General features: G+C 49.9%; 1 protein-coding gene across 7 annotated transcripts in view; it reads left to right on the top strand.

The window, feature by feature from the left end:
* The window catches only part of TRAPPC9 (trafficking protein particle complex subunit 9), a 539837-nt gene that overhangs the window by 402772 nt on the left and 118181 nt on the right, over window positions 1-18884 (top strand). For all 7 annotated transcript variants that reach the window (XM_060287242.2, XM_060287245.2, XM_060287244.2 and 4 more), the window contains one exon: window positions 17582-17735. In XM_060287242.2, the coding sequence (XP_060143225.1) occupies window positions 17582-17735 (154 nt within the window). The remainder of the gene's footprint in view (window positions 1-17581; window positions 17736-18884) is intronic.

The following is an 18884-nucleotide window of genomic DNA, read 5'->3' as shown; positions in this document are numbered from 1 at the left end:
AGAACCCAGCAAGGAACCTGGCTGTGAGCAAGGTCTCGGCGAGGGGACCACCCCCAGCAGATGCAGATTCAGTGCCAGATGCCCCGTCCCCTACCTGAGACCCTCCCTTCCTCGATCTCCTAGTTAGGTAGAAGCAGGTACGCGTCCGTGGAAGGTGGGAAATCTGTACCCCAACGTAGAAATATTTCTGTCCAGAAAGACTGATACAACACGGTAATGTTTTGTAGGTTCAGCTCCACTCAACAGGGGCGTTTTTATACAAGGGAACTTTAATTTCTGCGGAGGATAATTGAAGTGTTATTGTCCTTCAGCAAATGCAGGATATTTTCACTTACCTTTGACACTGGCAATGTGCCAGGATCCTTGCCCTCCATTCCGATCGTTTGAACTGTCTGATCCGTCTGTAACTGTTCTACCAAAGCTATTTTCGGGTTATTGAACTCTGTGGGTTCTTTCGCTTCTGATGAGCTTGATGAGGGAAACTGCCGTGGTCTGTCTTAAACCCAGATGTCAAAAACCCTTCCACGCATTTCTCTCACGTCCTTTCTTGAGCAGCATCTGCCAGGAAAAAATCTGCCAGCGATGTTCCAGTTTGCTTCCCTCTGTCTCTTCATCTCCCGGGCCTGGGGTTGAACCTGTGAGCGTCCTGGCTCCGCCCCGTGTTTGCCGAGTGGAGTGGGTTTGAACCCCATCCTCCAAACCGCAGCAGCTCCCTGCCCACCCCCCTTGTGCGACCCCAGGGGATGCAGCGAGGAAGGTTGCCTTCTCAGTTTGGAACCCTGGACCCAGGCCCTGGGCTTTGGCTTCCCGGCAGCCTCCCTCCTAGGCGTCACCTGGACAGGAGGGAGGAGCCAGCGCCTCACCTGTGGATGCTCCTATGTGCACAGGAGGCCTCTGGCTGCCAGGGCCAGGGCGGCACAGGGAGGAAGCTGCCATCCCCACCTGGGCTCTGTGGAAGGATGTTTGTGCCCAGGAAGGCCTGGCGCTTGGTGACCACACCATCACCTGTGCCTCGGTTTCCTCATCTGCTTTGTGAAGACAGTAAGACCTTGCCTTTGAAGCAGGGCGTGTGTGCTAACTGCAAATACTCAGTAATCGTTCTCTCTCTCTGTAGTTGCCTTTTCCTCTGCCTCCTTCAGTCTCTCCTCTTTGTACTATTTTTTTAAAATTTTTCCTTTGTTCTTAAAACTAGCCTTTGACACTCCTTGCAGCGTGGGTCCACCTGCCTGGCGCTGTGGCCATCTACTCGGCCATAGCGAGCAGGGGATGTGCACGCACCCTGATGAGGCCATGGGAGCCTCCGTGGTCTGCCCCTGCTTACCCCTCTGGCCTCGTCCCTCCCAGGCCCCTCAGAGCAGTCGGACTGGCGTCCAGGGAGCCGAGCCAGCGTTCACGCTCCATCACGTCGTGCTCTGCCACTTGTGATGTTCCCGTACCTGGAGTGTTCCCTCCTCACCTCACCCCCGACTCCCAGCCCGAGCAGCTTCAGGGCCGGTGGACAGGACGGGTCGTCCCCTTCTACGCCGAGTAGCACCCGAGCATCCCGGTGGCATAACACTTGTCACAGCTCATCACAAACCTCACAGCCCATCTGCCCGAGGTCCGTCTCCCACAGGGAGATGGGGACTGCTTCGGGTTCGCCCATGTCCCTGAATGCTAAGCGCGGGGCCTGCGTCGTGCCGACCGCTCTCTTAGTACCGTCGCGCTGGTCCCAGGTGGCTGGTCCCAGGTTCCCTCCTCAGTCTAGCCCGGCCAGCACCCCGCTGAACCCTAATGTTGCTCACAGCACATCCCACCCTGGCACGTTGGCTGGCCAACGTGTGGAGTAAGGTGACTACGGGACGACAGTGAAGTGTCCCATCAGCTCGTGTCCCTCGGGCGCAGTCACTGACCTGCAGCTGCTGTGCAGGATCCCGACTTCGTCAGGGTGATGGGGTTGCCAGCCGGGACGCGGGCCGGTGCCCTCACCCTTTAGGTAGCGGCCGCCCCATGATGCAGCCACGTCTTCTGCAGGGTGATGGGAGTGAAGCAGGCTCCACGATGGGGACGCTGCTTCCTTAGCTCTCCCTCCCTGGCCAGCACGTTACTCTGGGAGAACTCAAAGGAGCCGGAGGTGCCCGAGCGTGTTAATGCACCCGCTTCTCACTGAAGGACGCATGGCGGCCACAGCCCACCTGCCCCGGCAGAGGCTGCTGCTCTGATCTGAGCGCCTCGGTGGCTTTCCCAGCCCACCCGAGTGGAGCACGGCCTTTGGGGAGGAGCGGGGACTCACTCACTCATACCAGGCAGAGTGCGTCCACCTGCCACTTGAAAGTAGCTCGTTTCCTAATGGTTGGAAGCAGGCGGGAACTAACCCTGATGAGGCACCGGCTGCACCGTGGCCAGACCCTTACTTGGGTTAACTTGCGTGTCCCCTCCCTAGGAAGGGCCCCCGCGCCGGCCCAGGACGGAGGCTCCCAGTGGGTAACTCGCCAAAGACACAACTGATGAGAGGCAGGCCTAGGCAGAAGCCAGGTCTTTCAGACTAAAAGAATAGCAGAAAACCGGGAGAGCATCTGATAGCTATTTTGATCTTCGTACAGACTTCCCCAGAGCAGTCATTGAGGAGCGTTGGAGAAAACCCCAAGCTGCCCCTTAGAGACCCAGCAAATCCAGGGAACTGTTGGAATGGTTTCTGGTGCTCACCGGGGAGGGAAGGCCCTGCTTCAGCCAAGCTCGTCCTGTGCTGGGGGCCCTGTGAGTCCTGCTGTGGAAGGAGAGGGAGAAAGGAGATGAGGGTAGACGGGCAGGAGCTGGTGGGGTCTCCCCGCCAGCCTGTCCTGTGCGGGGCCTCTGGGAGCGGGGGGCGGAGCTGTGGAGGATGCAGGGCTGAGGACACAGCGAGAGGCTCAGGTGCTTTTGCGTTAGCCTTGGTGTAATATTCTTTGTGATTACACGATAGTGAAAAGAAGAAATAAAGTACCTAGCATCTACCTGGCATTTTTTACTTCATAAACGCCATTGTAAATGCTTTCCTGTTTTGATCTCAATCCACTCTAGAACTTTTTTTTACCTCCCCCCCCACAAAGTAATAGCTGTAATTTTGATCACCAATTATATGCCAGGTGGTCCAAATTCCCCACAATCCTGACTAACCCCCATGTCAGATACCCAGTTCCCATGTGAGTTCTTAATCATCACAGGTAACTGGGCTGCCAGAGGGACCTTACAGCCCACCTTCCTGGTCACAGCACATACCCCAGAGGACAAGAAACTGTACTGTGCTCCCTGTTCACATGGCCTAACTGCTTTGCACAGCCTCTGGCCACCAAGCTCCTAGGTGACCAAGCGTGGATTTAGAATCCAGGTCTCTGTGGCTGCAAAAAGCCCGTGCTCGTTCCTCCACACAGTTCTCCATCCCAGAGGGTGCCCTGAAGTCAGGTGACCCGCCCTGGATCCCACGTCCCATCAGGAGCAGAGTCGCGCTTGAACCCCTGCCCACTGGCCTGCCATCCCGCCCCTTTCCACCGCACTACAGAGGCCCCGGCTGTCCCTGCCTCTGCCGAACCCTGTGGCAGGGATCCAGCAGGCCGGCCAGCCCTGTCGAGATGGCAAGGGCCCCCCCCGCAGGAGGCCTAGCAGAGAGAAATCAATGAAAAGTGGCCCCGGAAAGCCGGGATCCAGTCCTCACTCTGCTTCCCGCAGTTTCAGGGGCATCAGCTGGCCGCTCAATGACGTTAGGAGTAAATCTCAATTTATTAATTAAGCACTATTTTCTGCGCCGAGAAAGGTACTTAACGGGTCCCAAAACAATTGTTCGTGTACAGAAACGCAAGGTACGGGGTTGTGCTTCCGCAGAAGCGTTGGCTGAGATGGAAGGGGACACTCCGATGCTTCAGAGCCAGCGCCTCTGGACATTAGAAGCATTGCTTTGTTTCTTTTTCTCTAATACAGAATAAACTCGTATCAGTTTTATACAGGCGGTGTCGGCGTTTCGGGGGTGATTCGGGGGCTGCACATGTGGCTGTGGCGGAAGCAGCCCTGGCCCGGAGATGGGTCGGCAGAGCCCTGGCCGCCCTCGGGGAGGAGGAGGGCAGGACGCTGGGGACGATGGGGGCACAGTGACACGGGGGTGCCCCAGCCGGCCTGAAAGGCAGCATGGGAGGCCGGGAGGCTTCGCAGGGAGGCTGGGTCTTGGAGCGGGGGAGGGGAGTTAGCTGCCTGGAGGAAGCGGTGAGGACAGGCGAGGGGCCCCAGGAGGGCAGGTCCTTGGGGGAGGAGGACTGTTTGCCCTCAGCTTGCCCGTCTGTAAGATGGGGCAGTGCCCTGGGGTCCCCGCGTGTGGACGACGGGGGAGCACGTGTATGGGGGAGTGTGACGGGGGATGTCACGTGGGGTCCCTGGTCCTCTTCTCCTGCGGAACCAGCTGGTCCCTCGCCCATGATCACACCACGCGGTCATTCTTCCGAGAAGCTGTCTCGGCAGCAAGAGGCCATGATCCCCACTCCAGTCCCCACCCTTGGCCTTCGCTGAACTCACAGAGACCCAGGCAGGAGGTCGGTGGGCCCTGGACAGCCTCCAACTCACAGATGAGGAACTGGAGATTCAGACAGGCTGGAACCTCAGAGGCAGACTCGGCGATCAAGAGAGGCTGAGGTCTGTCTGAAGCTGGCATCTCCTCAGCTTTCTCCCCTCCAGGTGGATCCCAGCCTCTGCGTGGTACCAGCCAGAGGGTGGAGCCCTGGCTCCCAGGCCTGTGCTCGTGTCTGAGCTGCACTGACCCTGCCGAGCGCTCTGTCCTTCAGCTGCACCAGCCCTGCGTGTGCCCAGAGCGCGGGGAGCAGGGACACCTCTCCGGACCCACGTCTTCGCCTGCCGCGGGCTTTGGGCCGTCCAGGCCTGGTTAAGAGTCCTCTGCCCCGTTTGCCTTCCCTGTGGCCTTGGGCAGCACGTGTGTGTGATCCCGCCAGGGCTGCCGTGGGGACGGACGTAGGTGGTGGTGGTGAGGCACATGCTGGGCCCCCCGTGGCCACGGGTGCTGCCACTCTTGTGTTTGGTGCGATCCCTGATGGTGCTTTGATTTTTAGAATACAGTTCTCTTCAATTAAAAACAATAATAAGGAAGGTGTTTTTTTTAAAAAACCATAACTGATCTATGAGGCTTAAGGTGAAAATGATCTTCTTGGGTGTGATCCAGGTTGTCAGTGTTGATGCCGTTTTCTTGTCTGCCAAAAGTTCTTCTCATTCAGGATGGATGACTCTGGAAGGTTGGCCGCTTCCCTTTCACTTGGATTGTACTTCATTATAAAACAGAGAAGTAGGCTGGCATTCTGCATAGTCAAATAGACTCCCGAAGGATGCGCCACATAAATTTAGAATACCGTCGTATAACTATCAATTATCTCCCAATGAAAGTTCAATTTAATTATATGTGGATAGTCCTTCTAAATCCGACTCCTTGATTTGTATTTAAATGTCATCATTATGACTTCCCTGGCGAGGTTATCAGCTGTTCAAAGGCTGAATCATATGATACGGTATTTTAAAAACCACCGCTTTTTTATAGACTCTTCAAAAATCACAGCACCTTTTTTTAGTGCCAACTCTTGACTATTATTGTCACATTTGGCCATAAAATTAAACGTGAAAATTGGCATTCAATAGCAGTATTAATTCTATTTCACTCCGATGCGGCAAAGATGAAGAGAATTGAATGGTGGTGGGGCTGTACGGTTAGGAGGCTGGGGAATTCGCTAGGGCGCTGGGTCAGCATCAGAACTTCATTCAGGTCCGAATCTCAGCTCTTCCGTGAGCAGCTCAGGTTATTTCCTTAACTTCCCAGCCCCTTAGTCTCCCCATATGTAAGGTGGGATTGATAATCGTGACAGTGGCCACTGTCTGTAGGATGCTGTGGTGTGCTGGGCACTTGCGGACCGTCTTACTTAATCTGCACAAACTCTTACAAGACGGGGCTTATTAGCCCCAGTTTGGGTGCAGGGTTTTGCACCGTGAGGCAGTGCCACCCTTCCAAGAGGGTTTGTGCTGTGACCGAGCCTTGTGGCGGAGCTGACCTCTGATGGCGTGGTCACTAGCACTGAGTAAGAACGCTGACCCCTCGCCCGCCCTCTAGGTCACTACTGCTGACCGCATTCCGCAGAGGTGCTCAGGGAAGTGGAGGGCCACGGCCAAGGTCATGTTCAAGTCGGGGCAGAGCTGGGGGTCCAGCCCAGGTGGTCTGCTCTCAAGCCGGGGCTCCCTGCTCTGTGCCCTCTGCCGCCTCGGTGCCCATGGGGTGGACATGGGCTGCCGTCCGGGGCCTCAGCTCCCTCCCCTCCGGGGGCCGCTGCAGTAGATGGTCTTCCTCCCTCCCTCCCTCCCTCCCCGCCTCCCCTGGGTGGCTCTGGGTTTCCCGTCCTCCTCCTGGGTTTCCCGTCCTCCTCTCCACAAGGGGCTCCCAGCAGCTCCGCTTCAGTTCCTCCCTAAGCGGCCCTGATGGCCGTGGGGCCGCCTCCTCTTCGAGCAGCTGCTTTGTGATGGGCTCTGGACCTGCTGCGTCACCAGGGAGCACTGCTGCCCCCAGCCAGGGGGCCCCTTGGCACGTCTGCGGGTGCACCTGGAGCAAGGGTGCCTCTCAGGGCACCAGGCTGTGACTCCCCCTCTGACAGTGCTGGCCCTTGGGACCGGTGTGCGTGTCACGGCGGGCGGAGAGCTCACGTGTAAGGACTCGGCTCTGGGAAACGTTTCCCGGCCTTGCTGCTGGGCCCTTCCTGGAGGAGAGGAAGGAGGAGGGCGGCAGGGCTCAGGACTGTGCCCCAGGCCCACGTAGATAGAGACGTAGAGGTGGACAGTGCTCCTCTGGGGTTTGCGGGGCGGTAGTCCTCGGGTCCTGGAGTTGCCACCGTGGCTGCAGGATTTTAAGCAGGGTGCCCCTAGGTGAGCCACTCAACTTCTGGTGCCTCGATTTCGTCATCTGTGGGAGAGGAGGGACACTGCCTTTGGGACATCTGCTGGCAGCACGCGACCTGGGGCTGCTGGGGCAGGAGGGCTGTTGTACGTTTGGGGGTGCGCTGGTTCTTGTGGATGGCAGGCCCGCGGTCACCGGGTCTGTGTCCCACGCCGGCTCTGAAAACAGCACGAGCAAAAACCATTACCTTTTAGGTACACTGCCTAAGCAATGGAGAGCCAGATACAGCAAAAACCAGAGCAGCGCTGAGTCTGAGCGGCCGGCTCTTGACGGGACTGCCAGCTCTGTGACACTGGGCAGGTGGCTTATGCCCACAGAGCGTCATTGCATCTGTAAAAGGAAGCAAATCACACTCATCCTCAGGCCACAGTAGGAAAAAAGATGAATGTGTATTGAAAATACCTAGCCCAGGACTGGGTATGCGATAAGCGTTCGTTGCAATGCATTTTTTTTCCCTCTCCTGTCCTGTGGGCACACCTGGCTACACTTTACTGAAGGGTGGAGATGGGTCATATAGTATGACGCTTATGCAGTCAGAAATTGTTTGAAAGAGCCCCCCCCCCCCGAAGACGGTCACACAAATATAATCCTGGTGTCCAGTGTCCAGTGTGTGTTCTGACCCTAAGGCTGCTGAGAGCCGGGCCTCTCTCCCTTTTTGCATTCGACCAGAAGAGAGCTGGGTATTAGGATGTGTCCACACCCATCTGACAGGTGACAGTTATTAGTTCTTTTTGAGTTATCGGACGATGAGCTGAATTTGGCCTTTTTAGTGAAACTTACGAAATATTCTGACCTTTTGTTTGAAGAGAGCACTAGTTTGCTCCGGGCTAGCTTGGAAGTAGGAAGCGCTTCTGCCGGGTGGGAAATTAGAAGCACTCTGGCTGCACTCACAGGGGAAGAAAGATAAATGGCTAATAAGCTCCTGAAACAATGTGCAGCCTCAGGAGTAATTCAGACAGACCTGCAAACTGAAGCATCAGCGAGGCAGCATTTTGCCTCTTACTAGCACAGATTAAAAATTGATCATCGTCAGTATTGGCAAGGGTGCAGAGAGGCGCGTGCCCGCCGCACTGCTCGGGGTAGTGTACCTCAGGAAGAAGTCTCTGGGAAGGAACTTGGTCCTCTGCCTCCAAACCTCAAAGGTTTTCACACCCTCAAATCAGTAATTCCGCCTCTAGAATGGAGTCTAACAGACAGTCATAAATGCAGAGAACGAATTTAAGCACAAAGATGGTTGTTACGATTTTCTTCACCCGTAAGTTTTTAAAGAATGGAAAATACCTGAAAGTATGAGAAATAGGGATTGTTACGTAAAGTAGAGAATTGTTACGTAAATTATGATGCAGCCATATGATAGAATATTCTGCAGACTAATTTTTTTAAATTAATTAATTAATTAATTTTATTTATGGCTGTGTTGGGTCTTTGTTTCTGTGCGAGGGCTTTCTCTAGTTGCGGCGAGCGGGGGCCACTCTTCATCGCGGTGCACGGGCCTCTTACTGTTGCGGCCTCTCTTGTTGCGGAGCACAGGTTCCAGACGCGCAGGCTCAGTAATTGTGGCTCATGGGCCCAGTTGCTCCGCGGCATGTGGCATCTCCCCAGACCAGGGCTCGAACCCCTGTCCCCTGCATTGGCAGGCGGATTCTCAACCACTGTGCCACCAGGGAAGCCCCAGACTAATTTTTAATGATGCGAAATTGCTCATCCTATATTAAGAGAGGAAAGCAAGTCTTAAAATTATGTGTATATGTATGTGTGGTCACATATATTTAATACTTATATAATGACTTGTATGTATGCTTATATAATGATTTAAACTACATTAAAATACGAGTGCTTAGAAAAAAGACTATAGAATTAATAGATCAACCTTAGAGTATAAGATTGAGTGCTTTTTCTTTCGAGTGCTTTTCTCTATTTTCCAGCTTTTTACAGTGAGCCTATCTACTTGTATAATCCGAAAAGAACAGTAAATGTAATTTGTCGAAAGTGGTCCTTGCTATGAAATGCACTGTTTCTGCGCTTACACAGAAGTGCCTCTGACTCTTCAGTAGCTGACCCTCAAACGTCACGCTCCTGGCCAAATGCTGTGGATTTACCAATGTTCCAGTAGTCCTTTCCAAGCTCTCAAGACCTCTTCCTTGGGTTTAATCTTATGTTTATACACCCTGAATACCAGTTCCTGGTTGTTGAAGAAGCTCCAAAGGCCAATTAGAACATGCTGAGGCTCAGCGGAATATTTTGGCCACAGCACAGACTGTGAAATAAAAGAAAATGCCTACTTTTATGCGTTGAGTGACAGTCATCTTCAGGGCCTGACACGAAGGAGCCCCCCTTTCTCCCCCCCTTTCTTTATCCATCCATGTAACACATTTTTGTGGAGTACCTGCTGTATGCCTGATTTCATGCCAAGAGGTAGGATTTCCAGCGTCAGTAAGACACAGCCCCTGGCTATGCGCCTGTCAGGGGCATGGGAGTGGGAGTTGGAGGCCAGCTGCAGGTGGTTAGCTAGAGCCCTCCTGCCTTCTAGAGACCAGGGGCTGTAGCACCTGGGGACTCAGTTGAACGTGGATACAGGTGTGCGGGCTGGGCAACAGTGGCGGTGGGCGGGAGATAAACGTTGGCCTGGGGTGTTAGGGAAGGATCTTTTTATTTTTTTTAGTTGGAGCATAATTGCTTTACAATGGTGTGTTAGTTTCTGCTTTATAACAAAGTGCATCAGTTATACATATACATGTGTTCCCATATCTCTTCCCTCTTGCGTCTCCCTCACTCCCACCCTCCCTACCCCACCCCTCCAGGCGGTCACAAAGCACCGAGCTGATCTCCCTGTGCTATGCGGCTGCTTCCCACTAGCGATCTATTTTACGTTTGGTAGTGTATATATGTCCATGCCACTCTCTCACTTTGTCACAGCTTACCCTTCCCGCTCCCCATATCGTCAAGTCCATTCTCTAGTAGGTCTGTGTCTTTATTCCTGTCTTACCCTTAGGTTCTTCATGACATTTGTTTTTCTTAAATTCCATATATATATGTATTAGCATACGGTAGTTGTCTTTCTCTTTCTGACTTACTTCACTATGTATGACAGACTCTAGGTCCATCCACCTCATTACAAATAGCTCAATTTCATTTCTTTTTATGGCTGAGTAATATTCCATTGTATATATGTGCCACATCTTCTTTATCCATTCATCCGATGATGGACACTTAGGTTGTTTCCATCCCCTGGCTATTGTAAATAGAGCTGCAATAAACATTGTGGTACATGACTCTTTGAATTATGGTTTTCTCAGGGTATATGCCCAGTAGTGGGATTGCTGGGTCATATGGTAGTTCTATTTGTAGTTTTTTAAGGAACCTCCATACTGTTCTCCATAGTGGCTGTACCAATTCACATTCCCACCAGCAGTGCAAGAGGGTTCCCTTTTCTCCACACCCTCTCCAGCATTTATTGTTTCTAGATTTTTTGATGATGGCCATTCTGACTGGTGTGAGGTGATATCTCATTGTAGTTTTGATTTGCATTTCTCTAATGATTAATGATGTTGAGCATTCTTTCATGTGTTTGTTGGCAGTCTGTATATCTTCTTTGGAGAAATGTCTATTTAGGTCTTCTGCCCATTTTTGGATTGGGTTGTTTGTTTTTTTGTTATTGAGCTGCATGAGCTGCTTGTAAATTTTGGAGATTAATCCTTTGTCAGTTGCTTCATTTGCAAATATTTTCTCCCATTCTGAGGGTTGTCTTTTGGTCTTGTTTATGGTTTCCTTTGCTGTGCAAAAGCTTTGAAGTTTCATTAGGTCCCATTTGTTTATTTTTGTTTTTATTTCCATTTCTCTAGGAGGTGGGTCAAAAAGGATCTTGCTGTGATTTATGTCATAGAGTGTTCTGCCTATGTTTTCCTCTAAGAGTTTGATAGTTTCTGGCCTTACATTTAGGTCTTTAATCCATTTTGAGCTTATTTTTGTGTATGGTGTTAGAGAGTGATCTAATCTCATACTTTTACATGTAGCTGTCCAGTTTTCCCAGCACCACTTATTGAAGAGGCTGTCCTTTCTCCACTGTACATTCCTGCCTCCTTTATCAAACATAAGGTGACCATATGTGCGTGGGTTTATCTCTGGGCTTTCTATCCTGTTCCATTGATCTATCTTTCTGTTTTTGTGCCAGTACCATACTGTCTTGATTACTGTAGCTTTGCAGTATAGCCTGAAGTCAGGGAGCCTGATTCCTCCAGCTCCGTTTTTCGTTCTCATGATTGCTTTGGCTACTCGGGGTCTTTTGTGTTTCCAGACAAATTGTGAAATTTTTTGTTCTAGTTCTGTGAAAAATGCCAGTGGTAGTTTGATAGGGATTGCATTGAATCTGTAGGTTGCTTTGGGTAGTAGAGTCATTTTCACAATGTTGATTCTTCCGATCCAAGAACATGGTATATCTCTCCATCTATTTGTATCATCTTTAATTTCTTTCATCAGTGTCTTATAATTTTCTGCATACAGGTCTTTTGTCTTTTTAGGTAGGTTTATTCCTAGATATTTTATTCTTTTTGTTGCAATGGTAAATGGCAGTGTTTTCTTGATTTCACTTTCAGATTTTTCATCATTAGTGTATAGGAATGCCAGAGATTTCTGTGCATTAATTTTGTATCCTGCTGCTTTACCAAATTCATTGATTAGCTCTAGTAGATTTCTGGTAGCATCTTTAGGATTCTCTATGTATAGTATCATGTCATCTGCAAACAGTGACAGCTTTACTTCTTCTTTTCTGATTTGGATTCCTTTTATTTCCTTTTCTTCTCTGATTGCTGTGGCTAAAACTTCCAAAACTATGTTGAATAAGAGTGGTGAGAGTGGGCAACCTTGTCTTGTTCCTGATCTTAGTGAAATGGTTTCAGTTTTTCACCATTGAGGATGATGTTGGCTGTGGGTTTGTCATATATGGCCTTTATTATGTTGAGGAAAGTTCCCTCTATGCCTACTTTCTGCAGGGTTTTTATCATAAATGGGTGTTGAACTTTGTCGAAAGCTTTCTCTGCATCTATTGAGATGACCATATGGTTTTTCTCCTTCAATTTGTTAATATGGTGTATCACGTTGATTTATTTGCGTATATTGAAGAATCCTTGCGTTCCTGGAATAAACCCCATTTGATCATGGTGTATGGTCCTTTTAATGTGCTGTTGGATTCTGTTTGCTAGTATTTTGTTGAGGATTTTTGCATCTATGTTCATCAGTGATATTGGCCTGTAGTTTTCTTTCTTCGTGACCTCCTTGTCTGGTTTTGGTATCAGGGTGATGGTGGCCTCGTAGAGTGAGTTTGGGAGTGTTCCTCCCTCTGCTATATTTTGGAAGAGTTTGAGAAGGATAGGTGTTAGCTCTTCTCTAAATGTTTGATAGAATTCGCCTGTGAAGCCCTCTGGTCCTGGTCTTTTGTTTGTTGGAAGATTTTTAATCACAGTTTCAATTTCAGTGCTTGTGATTGCTCTGTTCATATTTTCTATTTCTTCCTGATTCAGTCTTGGCAGGTTATGCATTTCTAAGAATTTGTCCATTTCTTCCACGTTGTCCATTTTATTGGCATAGAGTTGCTTGTAGTAATCTCTCATGATCTTTTGTATTTCTGCAGTGTCAGTTGTTACTTCTCCTTTTTCATTTCTAATTCTATTGATTTGAGTCTTCTCCCTTTTTTTTCTTGATGAGTCTGGCTAATGGTTTATCAATTTTGTTTACCTCCTCAGAGAACCAGCTTTTAGTTTTATTGATCTTTGCTATCGTTTCCTTCATTTCTTTTTCATTTATTTCTGATCTGATCTTTATGATTTCTTTCCTTCTGCTAACTTTGGGGTTTTTTTGTTCTTCTTTCTCTAATTGCTGTAGGTGCAAGTTTAGGTTGTTTATTTGAGATGTTTCCTGTTTCTTAAGGTTGGATTGTATTGCTATAAACTTCCCTCTTAGAACTGCTTTTGCTGCATCCCATAGGTTTTGGGTTGTCATGTCTCCATTGTCATTTGTTTCTAGGTATTTTTTGATTTCCTCTTTGATTTCTTCAGTGATCACTTTGTTATTAAGTAGTGTATTGTTTAGCCTCCATGTGTTTGTATTTTTTACAGATCTTTTCCTGTAATTGATATCTAGTTTCATAGCGTTGTGGTCAGAAAAGATATTTGATACCATTTCAATTTTCTTAAATTTACCAAGGCTTGATTTGTGACCCAAGATATGATCTATCCTGGAGAATGTTCCATGAGCACTTGAGGAAAATGTGTATTCTGTTATTTTTGGATGGAATGTCCTATAAATATCAATTAAGTCCATTTTGTTTAATGTATCATTTAAAGCTTGTGTTTCCTTATTTATTTTCATTTTGGATGATCTGTCCATTGGTGAAAGTGTTAAAGTCCTCTACTATGAATGTTTTACAGTCGATTTCCCCTTTTATGGCTGTTAGTATTTGCCTTATGTATTGAGGTGCTCCTGTGGTGGGTGCATAAATATTTACAATTGTTTTATCTTCTTCTTGGATCGATCCCTTGATGATTATGTAGTGTCCTTCTTTTCTCTTCAAATAGTCTTTATTTTAATGTCTATTTTGTATGATATGAGAATTGCTACTCCAGCTTTCTTTTGGTTTCGATTTTCATGGAATATCTTTTTCCATCCCCTCACTTTCAGTCTGTATGTATCTTTAGGTCTGAAGTGGGTCTCTTGTAGACAGCATATATATGGGTCTTGTTTTTGTATCCATTCAGCCAGTCTGTGTCTTTTGGTGGGAGCATTTAATCCATTTACATTTTAGGTAATTATCTGTATGTATGTTCCTATTCTCATTTTCTTAATTGTTTTGGGTTTGTTATTGTAGGTCTTTTCCTTCTCTTGTGTTTCTTGCCTAGAGAAGATCCTTTAGCATTTGTGGTAAAGCTGGTTTGGTGGTGCTGAACTTTCTCAGCTTTTGCTTGTCTGTAAAGGTTTTAATTTCTCCATCAAATCTGAATGAGATCCTTGCTGGGTAGAGTAGTCTTGGCTGCAGGTTTTTCTCCTTCATCACTTTCAGTATGTCCTGCCACTCCCTTCTGGCTTGTAGGGTTTCTGCTGAGAGATCAGCTGTTAACCTTATGGGGATTCCCTTGTGTGTTATTTGTTGTTTTTCCCTTGCTGCTTTTAATATGTTTTCTTTGTACTTAATTTTTGACAGTTTGATTAATATGAGTCTTGATGTGTTTCTCCTTGGATTTATCCTGTATGGGACTCTCTGTGCTTCCTGGACTTGATTAACTATTTATTTTCCTATATTAGGGAAGTTTTCAACTATAATCTCTTCAAATATTTTCTCAGTGTCTTTCTTTTTCTCTTCTGGAACCCCTATAATTCGAATGTTGGTGTGTTTAATGTTATCCCAGAGGTCTCTGAGACTGTCCTCCATTCTTTTCATTCCTTTTTCTTTATTCTGCTCTGCAGTAGTTATTTCCACTATTTTATCCTCCAGGTCACTTATCCATTCTTCTGCCTCAGTTATTCTGCTATTGATCCCTTTTAGAGTATTTTTAATTTCATTTATTGTGTTGTTCATCGTTGCTTGTTTCATCTTTAGTTCTTCTAGGTCCTTGTTAAATGTTTCTTGCATTTTGTCTATTCTATTTCCAAGATTTTGGATCATCTTTCCTATCATTATTCTGAATTCTTTTTCAGGTAGACTGCCTATTTCCTCTTCATTTGTTAGGTCTGGTGGGTTTTTATCTTGCTCCTTCATCTGCTGTGTGTTTTTCTGTCTTCTCATTTTGCTTATCTTACTGTGTTTGGGGGTCTCCTTTTTGCAGGCTGCAGGTTCGTAGTTCCCGTTGTTTTTGGTGTCTGCCCCCAGTGGCTAAGGTTGGTTCAGTGGGTTGTGTAGGCTTCCTGGTGGAGGGGACTAGTGCCTGTGTTCTGGTGGATGAGGCTGGATCTTGTGTTTCTGGTGGGCAGGTCCACGTCTGGTGATGTGCTTTGGCGTGTCTGTGGACTTATTATGATTTTAGGCAGCCTCTCTGCTAATGGGTGGGGTTGTGTTCCTGTCTTGCTAGTTGTTTGGCATAGGGTGTCCAGCACTGTAGCTTGCTGGTCGTTGAGTGAAGCTGGGTGCTGGTGTTGAGAGGGAGATCTGTGGGAGATTTTCGCCGTTTGATATTACCTGGAGCTGGGAGGGAAAGAGAGAGAGAGAGAAAGGGAAGGAAGGAAGGGAAGGAAGGAAGAAGATAAAAGAAAATAAAGTTATTAAAATAAAAAAATAATTATTAAGAAAAAAATGTTTTAAAAAGTAAAAAAAAAAACGGACGGATAGAACCCTAGGACAAATGGTGAAAGCAAAGCTATACAGACAAAATGTCACACAGAAGCATACACATACACACTCACAAAAAGAGGAAAAGGGGAAAAAATAATAAAGCTTGCTCTCAAAGTCCACCTCCTCAATTTGGGATGATTCGTTGTCTATTCAGGTATTCCACAGATGAAGGGTACATCAGGTTGATTGTGGGGATTAATCCGCTGCTCCTGAGACTGCTGGGAGAGATTTCCCTTTCTCTTCTTTGTTCTCACAGCTCCCGGGGCTCAGCTTTGGATTTGGCCCCGCCTCTGCATGTGGGTCGCTGGAGGGCGTCTGTTCTTCCGCTCAGACAGGACGGGGTTAAAGGAGCCGCTGATTCGCGGGCTCTGGCTCACTCAGGTGCCGGGGGGTGGGGGGGGGTGGGGAGGGGCACGGAGTGCGGGGTGTGCTTGCGGCGGCAGAGGCCGGCGTGACGTTGCACCAGCCTGAAGCGCGCCGTGCGTTCTCCCGGGGAAGTTGTCCCTGGTTCCCGGGACCCTGGCGGTGGCGGGCTGCACAGGCTCCCCAGAAGGGAGGTGTGGAGAGTGACCTGTGCTCGCACACAGGCTTTTTGGTGGCGGCAGCAGCAGCCCTAGTGTCCCATGCCCGTCTCTGGGGTGTGCGCTTTTAGCCGCGGCTCACGCCCGTCTCTGGAGCTCCTTTAAGCAGCGCTCTCAATCCCCTCTCCTCGTGCACCAGGAAACAAAGAGGGAAGAAAAAGTCTCTTGCCTCTTCGGCAGGTCCAGACTTCTTCCCGGACTCCCTCTCGGCTAGCTGTGGCGCACTAGCCCCCTGCAGGCTGTGTTCACGCCGCCAACCCCAGTCCTCTCCCGGCACTCCGGCGGAAGCCCGAGCCTCAGCTCCCAGACCCGCCCGCCCCGGCGGGGGAGCAGACAAGCCTCTCGGGCTGGTGAGTGCAGGTCGGCCCTGATCCTCTGTGCGGGAATCTCTCTGCTTTGCCCTCCTCACCCCAGTTGCTGCGCTCTCCTCCGCGGCTCCGAAGCTTCCCCCTCCGCCACCCGCAGTCTCCGCCCGCAAAGGGGCTTCTAGTGTGTGGAAACCTTTCCTCCTTCACGGCTCCCTCCCACTGGTGCAGGTCCCGTCCCTATCCTTTTGTCTGTTTTTTCTTTTTTCTTTTGCCCTACCCAGGTACGTGGGGAGTTTCTTGCCTTTTGGGAGGTCTGAGGTCTTCTGCCAGCGTTCAGTAGGTGTTCTGTAGGAGTTGTTCCACGTGTAGATGTATTTCTGATGTATCTGTGGGGAGGAAGGTGATCTCCGCGTCTTACTGTTCCGTCGTCTTCCCCTAGATCCAGGGAAGGATCTTAATTCACTCATTCATTTCTTCTCTGAACCGGTTACTCCAGTGTGCCCGGCAGGCTTTTTTCCAGGCCTGGGAAACACTGGTAAACAAGACAAGAGGATCTCTGCCCTCAAGGAGCTGAATTTTGGTAGGATTGATAGACAGTTAACAAATCCAGAAGTAAATATTTACAGCTCATGGTACATGCTATTGCGGAAATAGGTTGAATGCCGCAGTGGAGAATGGGGTGAGGGGAGGGATGAGATGGAAAGCTGCTGTGGAGAGGTGGGCTGGGAAGGCCTTTCTTAAGCTCAAATCTAAAGGATGAAAGCCTCCAGCTGTGCCAAGGGTCAGGAGAAGAACATTCCCATGTGGGGAGCTGTGGGCACAAAGACTAAGGGAGGAAGAGCCTGGTGTGTTCTGGAAACTGCCAGAAGGTTGCGAGTGCGGGACACAGCAGCAGTGTGGGAGGCTCTGTAGAGGATGTTGTACTTGCGCCGAGACCTGAAGGGAGGGTGGGGTCCTGGGCTCAGGGGCTGGAAGTGAGCAGGTGGGGAGCTGTGCGACTGGCGGAGCACTCGGCGTGTGTGAGCAAGTCCATCTGGCCAAGGGTGAAGTGCAGCGCGGCAGGCAGGGCTCTGATGACGAGGCTGCAGTTCCCCCTGGCTTTTGGGGGCCCAGGGGTAAGTGGTTGCCAGGTCGCCCCTCTGTGATTTTTCCCTTGCTTCCTCTCTGCCTTACCCTATTCCAGAATTCAGATTTCCTTCTGGGGTTGGACATTCTGACTGTGTCTTCCGTGCTAAACGGTGTTGAGCCAGCTCTGAAGCTGGTACTACCCTGGGAGTCAATTATTTCATTTTCTTGGAGTGAATCGGTTATGAATTACTAACGATAATGATTCATTATCCTGTCTCATGCTGGCATGGGCTGCTTTTCCAGCAGCCCACAGAAGAAATTGCCCTCCTGATTAATTCTCTGCTCTGTTTCGCCCTTCTCTTAGAATGGCTATTCAAGTGGACAAGTTCAACTTTGAGAGTTTCCCAGAATCCCCTGGGGAGAAGGGGCAGTTTGCAAATTCCAAGGAGCTGGAGGAGGAGAGGCAGGAAGCCCGAGGCCTGGAGATCAACAGCAAGCTGGACATCCACTGGACCATCATATCCTTTTCCCGGTGCCCACCCCGACCTGCGGATCCCTGAGGAGGACCCCAGAGGGGTCAGCTGTTGAGCACTAGCCATAGATAACTCACAAACGGCATGGCAGGGAGATAAGGACCAAAGAGTGGGCATTTTCTCACCCTTCCACCACGCCCAGGGCCCCACGAGTGAAGTACAGGTTCAGGATGAGGAAAGGCCTCCTTGGGGCCGGAGCTGCTCTCACTTGGATCACGTGTTTCCTGTCAGCGTTGAGATCTGTGTTAGTGACCGGTTCTAACGGCCACCTATCAACGCTGGGCTTGGGGTCGGGAGGTTCCACATACTGACAGCTGAACACAGGATACGATTGTTGGGGAAACTGAAATCAGGCTGTACAGCTCAGCAAGGCACGCAGATGCCATTTTGCAAAGCCTGGGGTGGGGGCGTTAGGAGGACTGCACAAAAAAGATGGTTTCATAAAATGAGTGGCCCTGCCTTGAGTTTCCGATCAGTGCCTGGCTCGTGGTAGACGCTCGGCTGGGTGAGTGGGGCTCTGGAGAAAACTCAGGTTCACTTATCTATTGACGTGTTTTTTCCAGCAGTCTTTACTCGGTGCCTGCCTTGGGTTGGGTATGCGGCAAGTGGCCTGAGGGACTGCAGTGCGCAGGCGGGGCTTCATGGGGTTGCCCGGTCCCAAAGAGCGTGTGCGTCATCTGAGGATTAAACGGACGGCTGGGGAGCAGGGACAGAGCGTTATGCCAACTGCTGTGAGGTTCAGAGGATGAAGCTGCCGGGGGTAGGGCAGTCAGGGGCGGCTTCACAGAGGGGGTGTCGCCACGGCGGGCTTTTTAAGGGTGAGTAGAAGTTTATCAAGGGGACAGGGGTGGGAGATGCCCCACAGTTCGCACGGTGCGAGAGGATGGCTCGCTCAGGGTGTCTCCCAGGAAGAGGCAACTCTGATGGGAATGTCTGTTGATTACCTTGTTCACACACTGGTTCTGCGGAAGTGGGATAGTCACAGGCTGTTGTGTGGGCTCGTCGCCCTGGATTCTGGAAGCAACCTTAGGCTGCAGGAGGCACAGCTTCCAGGACCGAGGCAAGTTCCTTTGCACCAGCTAACGTGAATCTGGGCTTGGTAGACAAGACCCCTGTCTCCGAGGGGCTTGTGAC

This window comes from Globicephala melas, chromosome 17 (assembly GCF_963455315.2).
Source record: "Globicephala melas chromosome 17, mGloMel1.2, whole genome shotgun sequence".
Taxonomy (NCBI): domain Eukaryota; kingdom Metazoa; phylum Chordata; class Mammalia; order Artiodactyla; family Delphinidae; genus Globicephala; species Globicephala melas.
This window is presented reverse-complemented; position numbering and strand designations above follow the sequence as displayed.